Source organism: Chaetodon trifascialis, chromosome 2 (genome assembly GCF_039877785.1).
Source record: "Chaetodon trifascialis isolate fChaTrf1 chromosome 2, fChaTrf1.hap1, whole genome shotgun sequence".
Taxonomy (NCBI): Eukaryota; Metazoa; Chordata; class Actinopteri; order Chaetodontiformes; family Chaetodontidae; genus Chaetodon; species Chaetodon trifascialis.
In genome coordinates, this window is record NC_092057.1 from 11,107,099 (window position 1) to 11,125,509 (window position 18,411).

General features: G+C 43.8%; 1 protein-coding gene across 1 annotated transcript; it reads right to left on the reverse strand.

Moving 5' to 3' along the window:
• Positions 1-31: 31 nt before the first annotated feature.
• On the reverse strand, positions 32-17,285 carry vps54 (VPS54 subunit of GARP complex). Its single transcript, XM_070986868.1, has 23 exons — positions 17,146-17,285; positions 12,950-13,115; positions 12,302-12,543; positions 10,163-10,247; positions 9,814-9,848; positions 9,473-9,604; positions 8,809-9,194; positions 7,477-7,603; positions 5,910-6,017; positions 5,748-5,803; positions 5,299-5,395; positions 4,861-5,186; positions 4,542-4,671; positions 4,203-4,384; positions 3,960-4,072; positions 3,810-3,873; positions 3,592-3,697; positions 3,275-3,362; positions 2,953-3,074; positions 2,751-2,831; positions 2,409-2,516; positions 2,204-2,298; positions 32-2,094 (listed from the first exon to the last, which is right to left on the reverse strand). The coding sequence occupies exons 2-23, from the start codon at positions 13,083-13,085 to the stop codon at positions 1,989-1,991; spliced, it is 2,925 nt and encodes a 974-aa protein (XP_070842969.1). The 5' UTR covers positions 13,086-13,115; positions 17,146-17,285; the 3' UTR covers positions 32-1,988.
• Between the last annotated feature and the right edge of the window lie 1,126 nt (positions 17,286-18,411).

Below are 18,411 nucleotides of genomic sequence, written 5' to 3' on the forward strand. Positions count from 1 at the left end.
CGGCAAAAAAAACAGACCGGAGAACAAGTCGCTCCATCATCCTGTTTTATTCACATCAGGTTTGAAGGATTCAAGACATTTTGGATTCTCAGACATGCAGCCCGACTGTCTGAACCCACAGAGGGTCCACGCACACACACACACACACACACACACACCCTCTCTCTCTCTCACTCACACACACACACACACACACACACACAGTGGTATGGTAGGCACACTGTAGTGGAGAGCTCAGATGTGTCGTCACTGACGGTCGATCGAAAGTAGGCACTTCTGAAGCAACAGTGATGATAGTTGATGCTTTTTGTTGAGTCTCTTACAGGAAACGGACGCTCACGTTTCACCTCAGGTCACGCTCACCCAAACAGCGTTTCATACTGAGCTGTGATTCGGTCAATTTATCTCTCGATCATGATCTGAATGTTTTCCCATAACAGGGCATTATCCAAAACAGACATTTTCTGTAGAATCAACCTGATCCGGTTTCTCTCCTCAGTTAATCTTTTGGAAACTAAACACTTTCTGTAGTGTTGACGTAGGCTTCGGAGACTGAGGTGATTTCTGCGGTGCTGAAGGTGACGTGACAGCTGGACAGGAGCGTGTGTTTCATTGGTCGGCTGAAATTCACTCAGGAACGGAAAATCTATTCTAGGCTGAAGTCGGGTTGGAAGCTTACAGCTCGTACAGGTGAGCGATGGCATTCATCCACGCCCAGTCACACCTGAGAACAGGTCTGATCAGAAGGAGCACAGTGCTAGTTTGAGCAGGTCTGAGTGTTTGCACCTGAAAGCACCACAAGAACGTGATCAGGTCTGATTGGGCCACGTCTTGTGATGTCATCACCTGAGACCAATTCTGACTTTAGGCGCCAACTGAGCTTCCGGTCACAGCTTTTCACTGAGGTGTGAACGTTTTGTGCGCGAAGGTTTCACTGCTCGAGTTCACAGAGGCGTCTGGATGTATTCTGGATAGACGGAACAAGAGGACGATCTAATCCAATAAAAAAAAAATAAAGGAGAGATTTTCTGTTCCGTTGGTGTCGTTTCAGCCTCGGAGGAAACAAAAAGCTCATGCAGGTTAAATAAAACTACAGCAGGAAGGAGAGGGTCGACAGTAGTTTGAGTTAACAGCTGATTTCCATGCTTTACGTTCTGCAGTCAAAGTCTCATCGATTAGCTACACGTAGAAAAACGTCTGTCGTCTCTGGATCGTCACGCACACTGAGCCTGAATGTCACAAAACCGAACGACAGTTGGATTGTTTAAAAGTAAAAAAGTGCAACTGAAGAGTTTATTTCCCAAATTTGAAACTGTTTTACTTTGGCAACGACAGGATGTGATGCTTTCACAGTCTGGATTTGTTGTATTTGACATTTTCAGGAAATCAACTCTTCACTGACACGTTTTTAAATCGGCTTCATCAGAGTTTGGGAAAGGTTTGAAAACACCATGAAGGAACCCCTTTTGATTCTATTAAACAAGTACTACTTCCAGAGTGAATCATCCTCAGCTGCGAAGTTTAGCAAAAGTCAGTGAAACCAGCGACAGAAAAGTTTGGTTTCAGTGTGCGTCGATGATAAAAATCTCTTCAGCTCCCACATCCCGGCCCGCTGGAGAAAAAGTCCCCACAGTATTGTTTTCAAGACGACAGAAAAATAAATACCCGCCATTTCTGATCATTATCTACACCCTTCGTTCCCACTAAAACTGTCTCTAATAATTTACGAGTATTTCTGTTGAATTGCACACAGTGAGACGAGGTGGCAGCAGTTTTTAAGGAGGCTCTGTGTGTTCCTTGATAAAGTCTTTTAAGGTGGAGCTGTTCAGGAAGCTCCAGCATGTTGCTGCTCTTCTTCGCCCAGTTTTGTATTTTTGGTCCCTCGGGCCTCCTCCAGCCTCAGCAGGCCGCCGTCGGCCCCTGAGGTCGGCCCCCTGTCGCCGGGTCGGTCGGTCGGTCGGTCCAGGACGTCCCGTCGTCGTCCTCCATCACCTCTTCTGCTCCCAGATCTCGGCCATGTTCAGGTCGAGCCGCTCGAGGCTCTTCAGCACCTGAACGTTCTCTGTGTAGAAAGCAACGTCCACCACCACCAGCCTGCAGACAGCAACGCCAGTCACAACAGGTCCAGTTTGTGTGTGTTTGTGTGTGTGTGTGTGTGTGTGTGTGTGTGTGTGTGTGCGCGCGCGCGCGCGTGTCCACTTACCCGTGCTGGGGTCCTCCATCATTAACGACCCCGAGTCGAGCCAGCTGCCTCTTCAAGTGCATCTTAAAACTGGCATTAATCCTCAGAAACAACATCTGTAAGGACAAACATCTGTGTGAGGCTGCAGGCGTGTTTGGAGGCGTCTTCACAGACACTCAGATAAACACCAACATGTGACTGTAAACATATTTAACTTGAATCTCACCTGTGTCTGCTCTTCAGGTAAAAGCTCATAAATGGCTTCGTGCATCTTCGCCATCTGCTTACAGACGTTTCTGAAGCAGGCCGACGGCATCGGAGCCTTCACTTCATACTGAGGAAACAAAGCGACATCCTTCAGATCACATGAGCAACACAGTGAACGCAGACCACCACAGACATCTGTCCGTCACAAGCAGCCCGCTGAGCTGTTGGTTGAGCCGTTGGTCGGCTCAGCTTCACACCTGTCAGACTGTGCTGAGGGTTCAGATCAACCTCCCAACAACATGGGCTGTCAGGTCATTAGCTGCGTGCTAAACAGTCTTTCCTGCACAACGTGTGATCTCACCTTTGATAAAACCTTCTCAAACAGACTGTCCATGATGGCCACCAGCTTCGCAGATATCTCTGCTATGTGATCATTGTAGTCCTGCAAGAACAACGCAGAGTCTCAGCAATGTTTAGCAAACTGACCTGAAACTAGAACAAGAAACCTTTAGAAAGTCTGTATGAACAAATGTTTTTCTGCGATCAGAGCAGGCGTCGTGTACCTTCGTGATGTGGTCGAAGTGTCGGAGGACGCTGAACTGTTTGGGCTGCAGTTTGGTCTCGAAATGGGCTCTGATGATGGGAATGTAGTGAACCACCAGCTGCAGGCAGCGGGATGCTAATGCTACACAAACACACACACACACACACACACACACACACACACACACACACACACACAGATGAAGTCTTAATGCGAGGCAGTAACAAAATTAGCATCTTCGTCTTCAGATGGACTGAAGCCTTAAAGGCTCCTCACAGGTGGAGAAAACCCTCCCCGTTGTTAACCTGATAAATCAGGCTGGTGTGTGCGGCTGGGCGTACCGAGGTTTTTGGTGGTGATGGTCTTAAGGCCGACAACCTGCAGAGCTCCGGCTCCCAGAACCAGCTGGCAGCTCCGAGAGTTGAAGTGCTGCAGGAACAGGACAGAAGAGGAAAGGTGTTACATTTACTTCACAGTGACACCAAAATGACCTGATGGAGGACTACGGACTGACTGGCCATCAACAATCCTGATTCAACAGCTCATTTTGTTCATAAGGACCAGGGCTGTTCATAAGCTGACTGACAGCGAGACTGGCACTGATGGGACTAACGGGGGCTAACAGGGACGTGGTCTGAGTGTCTGAGGTGGTTCTGACCTTGAGGAGGTCTGACAGGCGCGTCAGCATGTCAGTGGCGATGGACGGGATGTCGTTGACACACTGACAGTATTCCAGAAAGATCCGGATCAGCAGCAGAACCGTCCTGAAGAGACAGAGGCCAGATGATTTCATGTCAGCTCGTGTTCAAAATGATCATCTGAAATTAGCCTCTCACATTAATAGTAACTGTGCGAATACTTTACATGGACACATACCCGACGACGGCGTATTTCTGCCCGTTGATGAGCAGAAACTCAGTGGGCTTCCTGTCCTCCGCACCTGCATGATGAGGCTAAACATGTTAGGGACTATGTTTCATAATGAAATGATAAGCAGTCAGTTCCAGATTCTGGGTTTTTGGGTACCTGGGATTTTGCGCTCTGGTAGTGTTATTCTGCCGTCAGCGATGGAGTTCACCAGATCCTGAAACTCAGCAGGAACCTCCGCCTGCTTCCAGCGCTCATTATCCAGGAGGAGGCTGCAGGGACACAAGCCAACAAACATCATGACACACAAACACACCGACACCACAGCATCAAGCCTGTGACCTCATGTTTCCACAGACAGGTGCAAACACTGCTGCACTACATATCTGAGCTGCTGCTCACCCGAGCTTGGTTTTTCGTTCTTCGTGAAAGCGGTGGACGAAGCGGTTGGCCTGGCTCTGCAGCGCCCCCCTCAGGGAGACGCTTCGCCTGCCGCACAGCTCCTCGGTGTCCCTGACGAAACCCTCCACCGCCTGAGAGAGACACACAAACTCGGCAGAGCTCAGACGCTCCAGAGAGCCGTCCTGTTGGAGACACAGACGATCCCAGAGGTCACATCAAACTCTCACAGACAGACAGTTTTAAAGGTTAAATAAACTTCCGCTACATGCTATAATTAATGAATAAACTATAAAACATTATATCCCTGATACTGACGTGAGCACAGGGGTGGTCTCGTACCTTCGCTCTGGCCGTGAGGACTTTGACGCAGCGGTCGTGGCTGATGTCAGAGGCAGAGTACAGCAGCTCCTGGACGTTGTTGTTAACACGGTTCAGCTCCAGGTCAGTGGGCATCATGTTCTCACTGGACCTGAGGACAAACACAGTTCAAAGTTCTATAGCGGTGCAGCATCTCATCAACACAAATGTATGTAAAGAGTCACATATTTATTCTACTTTTTTTATTGCTGATTGTCACCGTAAATTGTTTTTCCTGTGTAAAGCACTTGGAATCATCTCTGTGTTTTTATATAGCAAAAAAAAAACTTTAATGACTAACATGAAGCTGACGGAGGTCTCGGTGGTCCCACAGGCAGAGTCACTGCTGGCAGCCTCTGGCCTGCTCTGCTGCATCCTGGAGGCCGTCGCAGAGCTCTGATCCGGGACCGCCGCCTGCTGCCGCAGCTGCTGGGCCTCGTTCAGAGCGTCGCTGATGAACAGACCCTCGTGGGTGAGGTAGGCCAGCTCAGCCTCCCCCTGCAGGAGTGATGGGCCGTGGGAAGCCTCCTGGCCTGATGCCTCTGAACTGACCTCCTCCAGGAGCCGGTTCTTCTGGTTCGAGGCAAGAACCTCCAGGACCACATTTTTGATCACGTTCAGGGTGGCCTGACAAACAGACGGACAGACAGCGGGAAAATGAAAGATGTGATTTTTCGTGTTTAATCACCTCTTTAAGAGCATAAGCATGAGACATCTGTACGTGAGCCTTGTGACTCACCTTGATCCTCTGCAGGAAGAGAAGAAAACTCTCAAAGACGTTTTTCAGCAGCTCAAACCACTGAGGGAACGTCATCACACGCATCTGGTCAGCTAGCCTTCACGCACACACAGAGAAACACACAGACACACACATTTAACATAAGACTGTTTGTATATTAACTACAAATCTTGGTATTTGAAGACAAATGAGACGGGAAACAGAGCAAGTCTTCAGCATCATCACTATCCCAGAAGACACAAAACCACGACTAACTCCTGATACAAGGTAAATTTACTTATCAGCTTGTAACAGTGTAATGCTAATATTAAACTATAAAATCAAAACATATCAAAATCAAAACACTGCTCATCAGTTTGTGGCCCTGTAGAAGCAGTGTGACCCTCAGTGTGACGGCACAGCACAACAGTCCCCAGATCAGCTTGATTACATGAAACGTTTCTACTCACTTAGTGACGACTTCAGTGTCAATTTCTTCTATGTGCAAAACACTTTCTGCTACACACTGCAAACACAGACATGTCAGATTATCACACCACATCATGACTAAATGCTTCATGTGTTTTTTCCTTTCTTATTGTTTGTGTTCACAGTCAGTGGCGGAGCTGTACCTGAGTGACGATGGCCTTGGCAGCCACAATCATCTCATCGCTGTAAATGTCCAGAAAGTCCAGCTTCCTCTGCCGCAGCAGGCCGAAGACTAGAGACTCCAGACGCTCCTAAAACACACATGCGCATATATATATATATATATATATATATATATATATATATATATGTATATATATATATATATATATATATATATATATATATATATATATATAAAATAAACAGTGCAGCATTGACATGTGTGCTTGTCAAACATGTGATTGAGTTTGATGTAAATTTAAAGATTTCTTTCACAAGCTTCAATCAAACAAGTAAATCTTCACAAGAAGCAAATCCATAATTAAGATGATCCTGAAATAATTCAACCATTGACTCATTGAATAATAAGACCATTATTTATCCTTTTGATAATATTGACTGTGCTTTAAAATGTGCGACTATTTAAATTAAAAAAGGCTCAAAAACAGGTGTGATTCATGACAGAAGCCCCAGTCTTCATGGTGATCACTGAACATTATTTAAATATTCACTTTTAAAGGAAAATTATGTACCACAATATCATACTTTAATCACAATATGATTCAGGTGAGAACTACAGTGATTAAAAAAACTGCCTGAACTTAAAGATTGTTCTTCAGAATCACTCAAACACGTTTATTCACAGTCACGCTGTTTCTTGCTGATTGATCAAACTTCAGACTCCAGAAACGGAGATGTTGTTTCAACGAGCTGCCAATGAACCAAATCATTCTAAAGTTGCTAACTCCACCCGTCTGGCACTCCAAACACATTAAAACAAACACTCAATTTATCTCCAGGCAACATTCGATCGATCAATGATCCACACTGAGATGATGTCAGCTGCAGGCATGATTTCATGGATTTGATGTGATTTTTGTGTGTGTGTGTGTGTGTGTGTCTGTGTGTGTGTGTGTGTGTCTGTGTGTGTGTACGTCCCACCTTCTGTGAGGCAGCGTTTGGTTTGTGGACCTGTGACGGGCACAGCAGCCGTTAAATACAGTTCACATCAGTGCGGTGAAGTGTTTATGGAGGAATCTTGGACTAAATCTACGTTTTTCGCCACAACTCAACCTTCTGGCCTGACAGCAACAAATGAACATCAGGCTGTTTGTTCATCCTCATTCAAACCACAGCATCTCTCACCAAGTAGAAAAAAAACAAAATATGCTGAAAGTGAATCTACAGCTTACCTTCAAATTCTCATTTTTAGAACAAAGAAGTGGCTAATTTATAAATACTAAATCCAATCTCATGGGAGTTAATTCTTGAAATGTATTATAACTGTAATTGTAATAATAAGGTATCTATAAATATACATTTTAAGGGACGAAATGATTCATTTGCATTTGGTGTTTCTTTCCTACAACCTTTCCTACAAAATGACTCCCCTCACTTGATTTCTTTCACCTGTGGCTGATTCAGGTGTGTTTAGTTGTATCTTTACATTGAGGACAAACTCCAGATGTGTAATTCCCATCTGGAATCAGGGGGTAAATGCATATAAAGGCAACAAACACGGGATGTGATGGAGGAGTTCGTTCAGACCTTCTCCAGGACCTGTGGCTCGTCCTTCAGGCTGCGGTTCAGGTCGCTGCGGGCGTACATGCTGAAATCCTCCACCATCATCTTATCGATCAGCTTCTCCAGCTCGCACAGCTGGGAGCCCAGGTGTCTGAGGGAGGGACAGACAGACAGACAGACAGACAGACAGACAGACAGACAGACAGACAGACAGACAGACAGACAGACAGACAGACAGACAGACAGACAGGCAGGCAGGCAGACAGACAGGCAGACAGACAGGCAGACAGGCGGTCAGTAGTGCTGATAGTACTGACAGTATCACCGCCACTTCCTGTACTGCGGCTTGACGCTCACCTGTCTCATTTTTTTATTGTTATTCCTTTAACTATCCGAGAGAACGGCACCATCAGCAATCAATGAACTAGAGGACGATCTCCGCTCACTCTACCCCTCCCTTCTCTGCATCATTAAGAATTATTATATTTTTATAATCTGTACAAATGTACATAAACATAGTTGTTTTTCTATTCTGTACCCTGTATACTTTTTATTTTGACCTCTTTATGCCACTGTGCTTGCTATTTGTAATACTGCTAGCTATAACAACTAAATTTCCCCAGCGTGGCATCAATAAAGTCTCATCTTATCTTAGAACAAGCCTCATCCAAGTGGCTCACCCACGGCTGTGAAAACTGAATGAAAAAAAAATCCAAAATGTGAGTTGTGTTGTGTGGGCGGCTTTATAAAGCAGACTGCTGATGGAGAAAGTCAGTGGAGCAGCTGGTGTGTGTGAGATAACCGACTGGGAAGTACTAACAAATGTCAGAGCAGAGCATGTGAAGAATGATGGGGTGAATTTAGAAACAGGGCCATCATTCAGCTACACCCTTTGTGAAGCAGAGAGCAATGACATGTTTGTTTTTACACTGTAAAATGTCACACTCAATATGTATTTTGGTCATTAATTATTAGAAAACCAGCACTGGTTGGCTTTTATACTTTTTACGTACATCCAACTTATATTATATTATCCAGCTTTGTTGAATGAGCAGTAACACCATCCTCTTTATTCTGCAACAAGCAAAACTTCAAAAGTATTTTTGTGATCAGGTGAAGACGTTTTCACACCAAATCATGCGAGTTTGCTCTAAGCTGCCTCAACTGATGCAAAGGGGTGTCCTTGCTTGTTGAAAATGTGTCAACCGGAAGCTGAGAGACAGCATCCACACACTGCACATCTGGTGCAACAGCTGTTTGTACAGAATAAACTCAAATTGTCCAGCAGTCAAATTTGTGCAAATAAAGCAGAATGGAAACGGACTTCTTGTCTCATACACCTCCGCTTCTGCTCACCTGAAGCTGTGGATTCCCTGCAGCTCCTGCTGCAGCACCTCCTTGGTGGTGGAGATGAGCTCCAGTGCGCCGACAAACTCGGAGGTGGAGAGCAGCAGCTGCACGGTGGGCTGCGTCTGATGCACCGCCGCCATCAGCTTCAGCTTGTTGTGCAGCTTCACGCAGTTGTTGCGGGTCAGGGCGGTGCGGAGGGCCTGTAGAGGCCCCTGGCACATGACCCGGTCTATGGCGGAGGTCCGGCCCCGCAGGACGGCCACGGCCCGCTGCGTCTCCTGTAGCCGGTCCTGCAGCTCATGCTGCGAGGACATGGCATGAAAGAAAGCCTCAGAGCGCAGAGAGATCTGCCGGGCGATGCTCACCTCCACCACATCCAGGTAGTGACTCAGCTGTAGGCGGAGACACACGACGACTGATTAATGCACAGACACACACACACACACACACACACACACACACACACACACACACACACACACACACACACACACACACACACACACACACACACACACACACACACACACACACACACACACACACACACACACACACACACACACACACACACACATTCCAACGATCCAAAATCAAAGCGTTGCTAGCAGGGGGAGTCGTTCCTGCACGTGTGATGTGTGTGTTCTGCAGGGCGGATGAGTGACTTCACCTTCTCCTGCAGCAGTTTGGAGGAGGCCACGTCTCTGCTGCTCTTCCCCCCCGCACTGTTGAAGTGTGACCAGGGCAGGACGGTGTTGAAGGTGGCCGGGTCCTCCAGGGCAAAGTCAGGCTTCATGAAGATCTGTACAAACAGAACCATGTGAGACACCCCTGAACATGAGGCAATATTACTGATAATATCACATCAAGTGAATGTATTAGACATACGAATGTGAAAGTGAAATGATGCAATTGTAAATGGGAGGTTTGAGGGGAAATCAAGGTTTAAAAAGTTAATAAGAAGAAAGTTACTGAGCAGAATAGAAGAATAAAGCAGAGTAGACGTGTTACCTTAGGGACTTGTTCCAGCTCAGCTCTGGATTTGTCTGGAGGAGACGAGACGCTTAGGTCAGTAACTTATTATTATTCAATGAGTCAGTTGTGTTTAATGTCAGCTCAAGGTCTGCATTTAATAACCAAAATATTAATCTGTTGGCCAATCAGGTTTTACTGCTCAGGTCACATGTTTGAGGTCTGTCCAGCTGCAGGAGAGCATCTGGATCAGTGGTGGGAGGTTTGTGTATGTACTGTGTTTATATGTACTGTGTGTGTGAGCTCAATGTGTTTTCATTGGTCGTTTTATGGACTGCAGAGGAGGCCATCAGGGAGCATCCTGCAGCAGCTGGTTAATAATTCATACCGTGGTTGGTGGTGATACTGGAGACGGCGTCCACATCGTCTTTGTTGGGACAGATCGTCTTGCAGCGTTCGTGGATTCTTTCCCTCTAAAAATAAAAACACACAAAGACAAAAAGATTCAGGACTTTTGGTTAAAACTCAACATCTACAGCCACACTGACTCCCCCCGAGGGTGTGAAGTAAAATGTAAAGTTTGGCCTGAGGGCGGCGCTCAATGACAAAACCATGAAAGTTTCCAAAGGCCACGGTTTCTGTTTCCAACAGAGAACAATAAAGCAGCACGACAGGAACAAGGAAGCATCAGAGGAATGTTTGACAGTTGCTTCTTATTGTTTTAGTGTCTGTAGGAAGTCGTTCAGGAAGCTGAAGGAGGAGATACAGAAAACACTACAATGACATGTAGAAAAAAAAGAATATATGTCAGTTCAGGTACAAAGTCTAAGAAACAACTCAGCCTGGAAGTGAAAACATACTCAGCTAACTGTGGATTTTTATAACTCATTTCAAAATCTTTATAACATTTTACAGCTAAGTAGAAGTGAACTGAATAGAGGTAATAAAACGCCGCTGTGTGAGCACATTTCTGATTAACCATGCCGAAGGAACTTCAGACACTATCAATAGGAAGACTGCGAAAAAATAAACCAGGAAACACACACTTGTGATTCAGTTTGTAAAGACTCTTATCTGAATGTGTCTGAAGTGGAGCTGCAGCTCAAACAAACCCGACATCACACGAGAAACGAAACTCAAGATATTACTTAGTCTTACTTTGTGAGATATACATTTTCTAGAAACGAAAATGCTTGCAAGCATTTTAATACAGATTCATTTATTCCTCTTGATAATATATGTCCCAAATTCCATAAACACTACGGCTCATTTCATTTCCAGAGTTTGACATTTTCAATGACTTTTATCAAGCAACAAAACAGGCAACAGCCGACAGATTCAGGAGGAAACACAGATGCTTCATGTGTTACTGTGGGCACCTCAGTACAAAGTTTCCCATACAGTTTAACAACAGCCACAACAGAATCACACATCATGGAAATAAATAGCTGAACTAAGTGGCATACAAGCAGAAACACCACCAGCATGACAGATGCTAGCAGAGAGCAGTCTGATCGGGCAGGAAGGTCAAGTTTCAGGAACATTTTTCACAGTTATTAAGTTAACACCAGCAACAATAAAACCATGTTAAATAAATTCATGCCAAATAAATTAATGTTAGTCCGCAGAACTTGTTTGAGAATCAACTCAAGTTTTCTTCAGGATCAAATTCATCCAGTTACAGCTGTCTGTACATCCTTGGACACATTGTAAACATGAACTTGTAACAGTTGATCCGGCACACTTTTGATCCTGATTTGCCAAAATGTGAACAGATATAGGTTGACTGAAGCAGCGCTCAGGTAAAATAGCAAATCACTCAAAACATGGCAACATTATAATCCCAGATTAATGTCCCGAGGCATTATGGGAACTGTAGCCTTTATGGACAGATGGGTCCAACTCTTTCATTGTACACATGGGCATGTGATTATTCTATTAAGACAGACGTGACAAAATGTGAACTTATCTTAAGGAGAGCTATGAACCATTAGGAACAGTGTTTTATTCAGTGCAAAATTACAACAGATGGCTCATAAGATAGAGACAAATCAAATCACTTCTCTACACATCAGTCTGCAGCCCAGACTGAAGTATCAGTTATAGCTCACATTAACAACAAAGTAGTAAAAAAGGACAAAGACAAAGGGGAACGATAGGCTGCAAATGTTCCCAATCAGGAACCCCAAGTTTACAAGGTTCACTGGTCTAAGTCCACTTTTCATTTCTGCAAATTCACAGCACAGAACTAAAAAAGAGAGGCAGGAAACTGGTAGTGTGTTTCCAGCCACCTGTTTTCATATGCATAAGATGACAATATGTGGCTGGAAACACCCAAACCACGCCAGTTAACTTCCGGTGATGCTAAATATGAACATGACAGACTTCAAACAAGTGACATGTTCAGCACCTTCAAAGACGCACCCTCCTTCAATCAGCATCATCAACAGCGAGTCTGCTGAGGGCTGAGCTGCAGTGACGCTGAGTGAATCCATCCTGTCTCTGAATAATTCAGTGTGGGAGTTACCTGAGCCATCTCCTGGAGGTAGGGTCCGAAGTGTTCCCTGGTGATGCTGGGGAGGAAGAAGGACGGCATCACCTCTGTCTCCGCGAAGTCCAGCCCCCATGTTTTGGTGAAAAAGTCGGACTCCCGTTTGGCGAGCCGCGGGTCGTTTAGCGCGGCGGGGAGGTTGACCTTTGAGCTATACACCGTCCATCTGTCGTGCTCCGCCACCACGGACGGGCCGTCACACAGGCTCCGTCCCTCGCCTGCAGGACCACAGTAAAAGCAGCGTCAGGGACTGCACGACTTTCGCAATATTTAACTTATAATGTCTGTAATAATCAAGCATAAAGTGCTGAATAATTTGTCCATAAACAGAAAATAAATTACTGTAAGTCACTTTAAGTTACTCAAGAAGCAGCATATCCTCATCCCAGCTTCTCCATTTTTTAAACTTTTGCTCATATTCTTTGTTTCATATCATTAAAGTTCAACATCTTTGTGCTTTGGACTGTTTGTGGGACATAAAAAGATTTAAGAAGCCACCTCGGGCTCTGGGAAACTGTCATGAGACATTTTCCACTAGTTTCTGACATTCTGACTCGGGCTGATTGAGCTCCTCAATGGTGTGCACAAATGCACACAGACATTAAAGACAGCAGCTGTTCCCACCAGTGGGTTCCTTGGGACAGACGTCAGGCAGGGACCGGATGGACCGGCAGCGAGGGGGGGAGGGATCCCGCTCCTTGTGATAGATCCCATCTCGGCCTCCACGAGGCACTGGGGAGGAGCTGTGGCTGGAGGCCATGGCATTGGGACTCGCCTCCCAGGAGGCTAGCTGGAGACAGACAAACAGAACAAATTAAAAGAATAGACTAGTCGCTAGCTGTCACTCAAAGAGTCCATGCCCATAACTTTAGGCCATAATATAATTTGGACGAGTGAGTTATATAAAAATTCACCCCCGCACAGTTGTCATGAACAGGGAAATAAACCGTTTTATGTACCAGGCTGTAAGCATGTTTATTTCTGCTGTTAATCTGTACATTTTAATATGGGGGTCTATGGGGATTGAGTCGCTCTCGGATCCAGCCTCAAGCGGTCATTTGAGGAACTGCAGCATTTGGCACTTGGGTGTTGGTTTCACTTTTCAGGCCTGGAGGTTGTTGCTTGGCTTACAGCTGAAAGCCACACACAAGTAGGAATTAGAAGGTATTAAGAGACAAACTAACATGCTGGTTTTAGTGTTTGATGACAAAAACAAAAATACAGAATAACATCAGCCTTATCTTGTAAAGCTGCACTGTAAAATTTTTGAACCCCTTGTAAGCTGAAGCACAATCTGCAGCGCAGCTAAATATCTGATCACTCTGACTGAAAGACCGTTTGTGCAAACCGACAAAGTTCTGCCACATACAGGAAGTGACACCTGCTCAGAGCGAGCCCGAAGCAGTTCAAACCAGAACTGAAAACTGGATTATTGCTCATGTTGTCATTCTGTGCAGCGGGTTGAAGGGGATGCCACAGACTGATTCAACGTTGAACCACAGGGCCACATCTTCACCACCTGCACAGCCCGTCAGTTCATCAGCAACAAACATCAGACTAGTGTCGACTCTGAAGCCGTTTTTACACTTTTTGCTCGTCAACAAAATGAGCAACTGACTTTGACATTTTTCACACTGAAAGAAAATTAGCTTAAGTTGCATCCCTGCTTCATATGGCATTTTGTGACACTGTACTGATCCAATAAAAATCGATCTCCTTCAAAATTATGACATGCATTTTCCACTTCTGACATATTACATATAAAATGATTGAGATAATTTAAGACAGTCGTTACTTACAGCTCTATATAGTCCTCAGACACAGAGGAATATCATTAGCTCACAGGAGTCCTGCTTCTGTCCACCTGATGTCCAGTTAGTCCAACAGTCGCTCTCCTTTTATCTCTATGTTCTGTCTTTTGTCCTGAGGGACATAACTGGCTCTTCAGCTGCTAAATGCTGCATGTTCACCAGCTAGTGTCTGACTGTGTCTGTCTGCAGGTAGTGAATAGTGGGTTCATCAGAGTTTGATTGATGATAAGAGCTGCTGCCTCCTCCTCCTGCTGCTGCTGCTGAGAACAGAGGCTGAACCAAACTCTAATTATGCTGTGAAACCAAGACTCTGAAAGACACTAAAAGACTGAGGGGACATGCAGAGGTAAGCGATGATTCTCCCTGGGTTTGGCAACAACTTTCATATTACAGAGTCATTTGAGTCATTGTTAATGTAAGCGATTAATGCAGCTTTTTTTTCATTTTGTGAAATAAATCAAATATGCTATACAAAAAACCAAAGAGCAGCATTTTGGCATCAGTATGGAGACTCAGTAGAGCTGAAACAATACACTGATTAACAGATGAGTCCACAGGAAATCCATCTGTGACTATTTTGATTAGTGATTAATGGAAATATTTGTGAATTTTCAAGGAAAATTGGATTTGCTGCAGGTTTTACCTTAATGTATTTGTTATTGTGATCATTTCTGAGATCTTTTAGATGCCCATTCATTCAGAAGATAATCACTGGCTGCAGCCAGAAAACTCAGGTACAATAACAGCACTATTGGTGATTGTCCTCTATCAAGAGTGCAGAGCTACATCCATCTTATCTGTCCTCTCCACAGACATTGATCGCACAGAAAAGGGCTTGTGAAATGAGTGTGGTAGAGCCTGACCGAGCAGCACAGGATGCGAGGCAGAAATGAGTTGTTGTGCTGTCAGTCAGTTCTAATCGGACTGCTCAGACTGTGGAGGCTTAAGACCCTCTGCTGTTAATCTCATCACACTGATGAGGATTAGAGGAAAGGTCTGCAGCCTCACTGTTACTACCATCGCTGGTTTTAGCTTCCTTCTGTCTACACGTGAAAAATATCACTGTCTGATCTTCAATAACAGAAAAAACATTTCAAAGTGTAAAACTTCAGACGCAGCCGGTCTGGCAGCTTCTTTCCACCACCTACCTGTCTGTGAGGTAAAAATAGAAACAATTGGCCGATTTATTTTTTGGAAGAGGTGCGCTGCTTTGGAGAATTGGGTGCAGCACATTAAAATGAGACTGGGACAGATTGAAGTCATCATTATCAGCTTCACTTTATGACTGTCTGTACATCTCTTGAAATGCAATGTGGATCCGTGTTGTATCCAACAGGAAGATAAAGAAAGGACAGTATTTAGTAGATATTTCCTGTATTTCCACAATCATTTGTTTTCTACATTATTTGAAGAGAAAGATGCTTTTCTAAAACACTGATTTGGAATAAAATGAGCCTGCTGATTCGATTTGCTGAGCAAATTGCTGTGCAGAGAAGTTGAGTCTCTTCAAAAACTGACAAGCAACCTTTCAGACCAACAATTTGCTCCTTTTGTTTGTATTGTTTGACCAGACGGTAATGATTTTAACATTATGGAAAACAATACATATTGATTACAGAAAACAAGACATCAACGGTTGCAAAAGTAAGTTAATGATTTAGCTGCTCTGTTCTCCTTCAGAAATGGAAAATAACAAGACAAGCAAGTATTATATTAACTGACTTTTCATCTCAAGTGTGGGTCAAGTTGCAAAAACGCTGGATCATAACTTTTCACATAATGCATCCCGAGAGTGTATCTTCATTATGACCTCCCTGCCTGCAAAACACCAGTATCTGTCAAACACCAAATCTTCAGTTTGTAAACAGCCTCTCTGGTAGAGATTTGTAGTCTCTCAGAGCAGATGTATGGTCAAACTACACTTATGCGAATATACACTCCCTCTCCCATTCACTTCAGCTAAAGCTGCATGACTAACAAACACAAGCACGTGTTTCCTGGGTCAGGGTGATGTCCAGCCTGGTCTGAAAATAGAGAAGTTAGTCTGACTTGTTTTATAACCTTGTTTTGTTCAATATTACACTACAAGACTGCAAAAACGCCACCTCTCTCTCACACACTGTTTCATTATGCGAATGCATTTTTAAGCCAAATCAGAACCACGACATCACTTCGTTTTACAGGGAAATCCTCTTGATTGTAAGCCTAATGTGACTGTAACTCAAGCCTGATGACACCGCTATGACATAATCTGAGTCATTTTCTCACACTGGATAAAGCTCGTCCAGAAGTACAAGATTGTACAACTGTTTTCACAGGCTCAGTGCTACTACTCATAACAGTTTTATGTAAAAAATTAAAAATTGTATGTAAAAAAACAGTAAAATTGATGGAGATTCCCTTTAATATAAAACAAATAATGGTCCGTTAAATTACATTAATCACTATGCTAGTGCGACCAAGTTAGTAACCAAGTTTAGGGAAGGCTAGAAGTCTGTTTCATATGAAATCAACTCCATTACCCGATCAAATTAAATGTCACTTCTCCCATGCAAATGTCACCTTAATCCTTATTTGGAAACATTGAAGGTTATATGTAAGACTTAAAACAGGTTTTGTATTGTATACGTGAAATCAATGCACTGCCAAGACCGGCAACTGTGACAGAAGCTAGCCGGCTAGCTTTAGCTTAGCTCCAGTGCGTTTATTGCTGTAATTGTTAGCGTTACACCCACTAAGCTGACAGTGAAACCAAAACTAAAGGGTAACAAGGGACACACAATATCCCTTTACTTTCGATGCCAGGGCTAATAAGAGTCTGAATATCCGCGGCCTCTGCCGAATGCTAATGCTGAAGCTAATGTTGTCAGCGAGTCCAGCGGAGGTTACACGTAGACTGGCTAATGCTAGCATGTTAGCCACTCTGGCGAGCTAACACTCTGACAGGCGAAATGAAATAAAGACAAAATGGCAAGTTCAGTGACTGCAGAGCTTCTGCCGCCTCCGTACCTGTCGTGTGAAGCACAGCAGCCGGTGTTTCTCCTCTTGACCATCACAGGAACACCGGAGGAACCGGGAGCAAAACAACAGGACACACAGCAGCAGATACCATCAGTACACTGACCATCATGCACCGTGGGAGGAGGGGCAGCGGCGGTTTCTTCTTCGCGTGTCAGAAAGCTCGCTGCTGCAACCTGCTGACCAGTTGTCGCCTCTGGAAAACCACTGAGCCCTACTCACTCACAATCTTACTGTCTTATCTGTGAGTCAAAGTCTTTACTTACACTTGTACCTGTAATTTATATGAAAAAAAAACAAAAAAAAACGAACAGGTACAATCTATATGAATAATAATTTAAGACAAATAAATAGTATCAGTGGCTAATAACTGTATTGTAAATTTGGAGCTAATTGCAGCTACTTCATACACTGCCGGAAGCTATAATAACTTACCCAGTGGTGGAAAGTAGCTAAGTACATTTACTTAAGTACTATACTTTTGATGTACTTATTTTTCTTGGGTGTTTGTATTTTATGCGATTTTACACTTCTACTCCACTACATTTCAGTGGCAAATATTGCACTTTTTACTCTGTTGCATTTATTTGACAGCTTTAGTTACTAGTTACTTTGCAGATTCAGGTTATTAATATAAAATATAAGCAACAAATAAACTGTGATGTGTTAACTTACTAAGCTCCATCTTTAGCAGCTGCAACATTAAAATTATCCTTACACATTCATGCTGAAATGGGCCATTCTGCATAATGAGCACTTTTACTTTTGGTACTTTAAGTATATTATCCTTATTACTATTATTATTTTTATTATTATTATACTTCTTAATGTTCAAAAGACCTTTTTGAAGATCTTAGTACTTCTTCCACCATTAAATATGTCAGAATTTATCTGTTATATATTTTATATTAATAATCTGAATCTATACAGTAAGTAGTAACTTGCTGTCAAATAAATGTAGTGGTATGAAAGTGCAATGTTTCTCTCTGAAATGTGGTGGGGTAGAAGTATCATGTAGCATGAAATGGAAATACCCAAGAAAATCCCATGGAGAGCACAAGTTTTTAAAATGTTTAAGTACTTTACAGAAGTTACATTGCCTTATGGAGGAGCTGAAGATCTTCAGCTGGATATTAAAAGCAGGTTTTCTGCCTCTTGCAGCTGAGGTAATCAGATTCAATAACAGTCATGAAGGAAACAGATTCTGTGAGCTGAGATCGGAGAGAAGTGGAGAGCGATTCTTTGTCATTCAGTAAA

Excerpts from the sequence above, each read along its gene's own strand:
- vps54 (XM_070986868.1), bottom strand. The coding sequence starts at position 13,085 with ATGGCCTCCAGCCACAGCTCCTCCCCAGTGCCTCGTGGAGGCCGAGAT. Across the intron at positions 10,248-12,301 it reads ACCTCCAGGAGATGGCTCAG|AGGGAAAGAATCCACGAACG; the intron begins GTAACTCCCACA and ends TTTTATTTTTAG. Across the intron at positions 4,672-4,860 it reads GAGACCTCCGTCAGCTTCAT|GTCCAGTGAGAACATGATGC; the intron begins GTTAGTCATTAA and ends GTTTGTCCTCAG.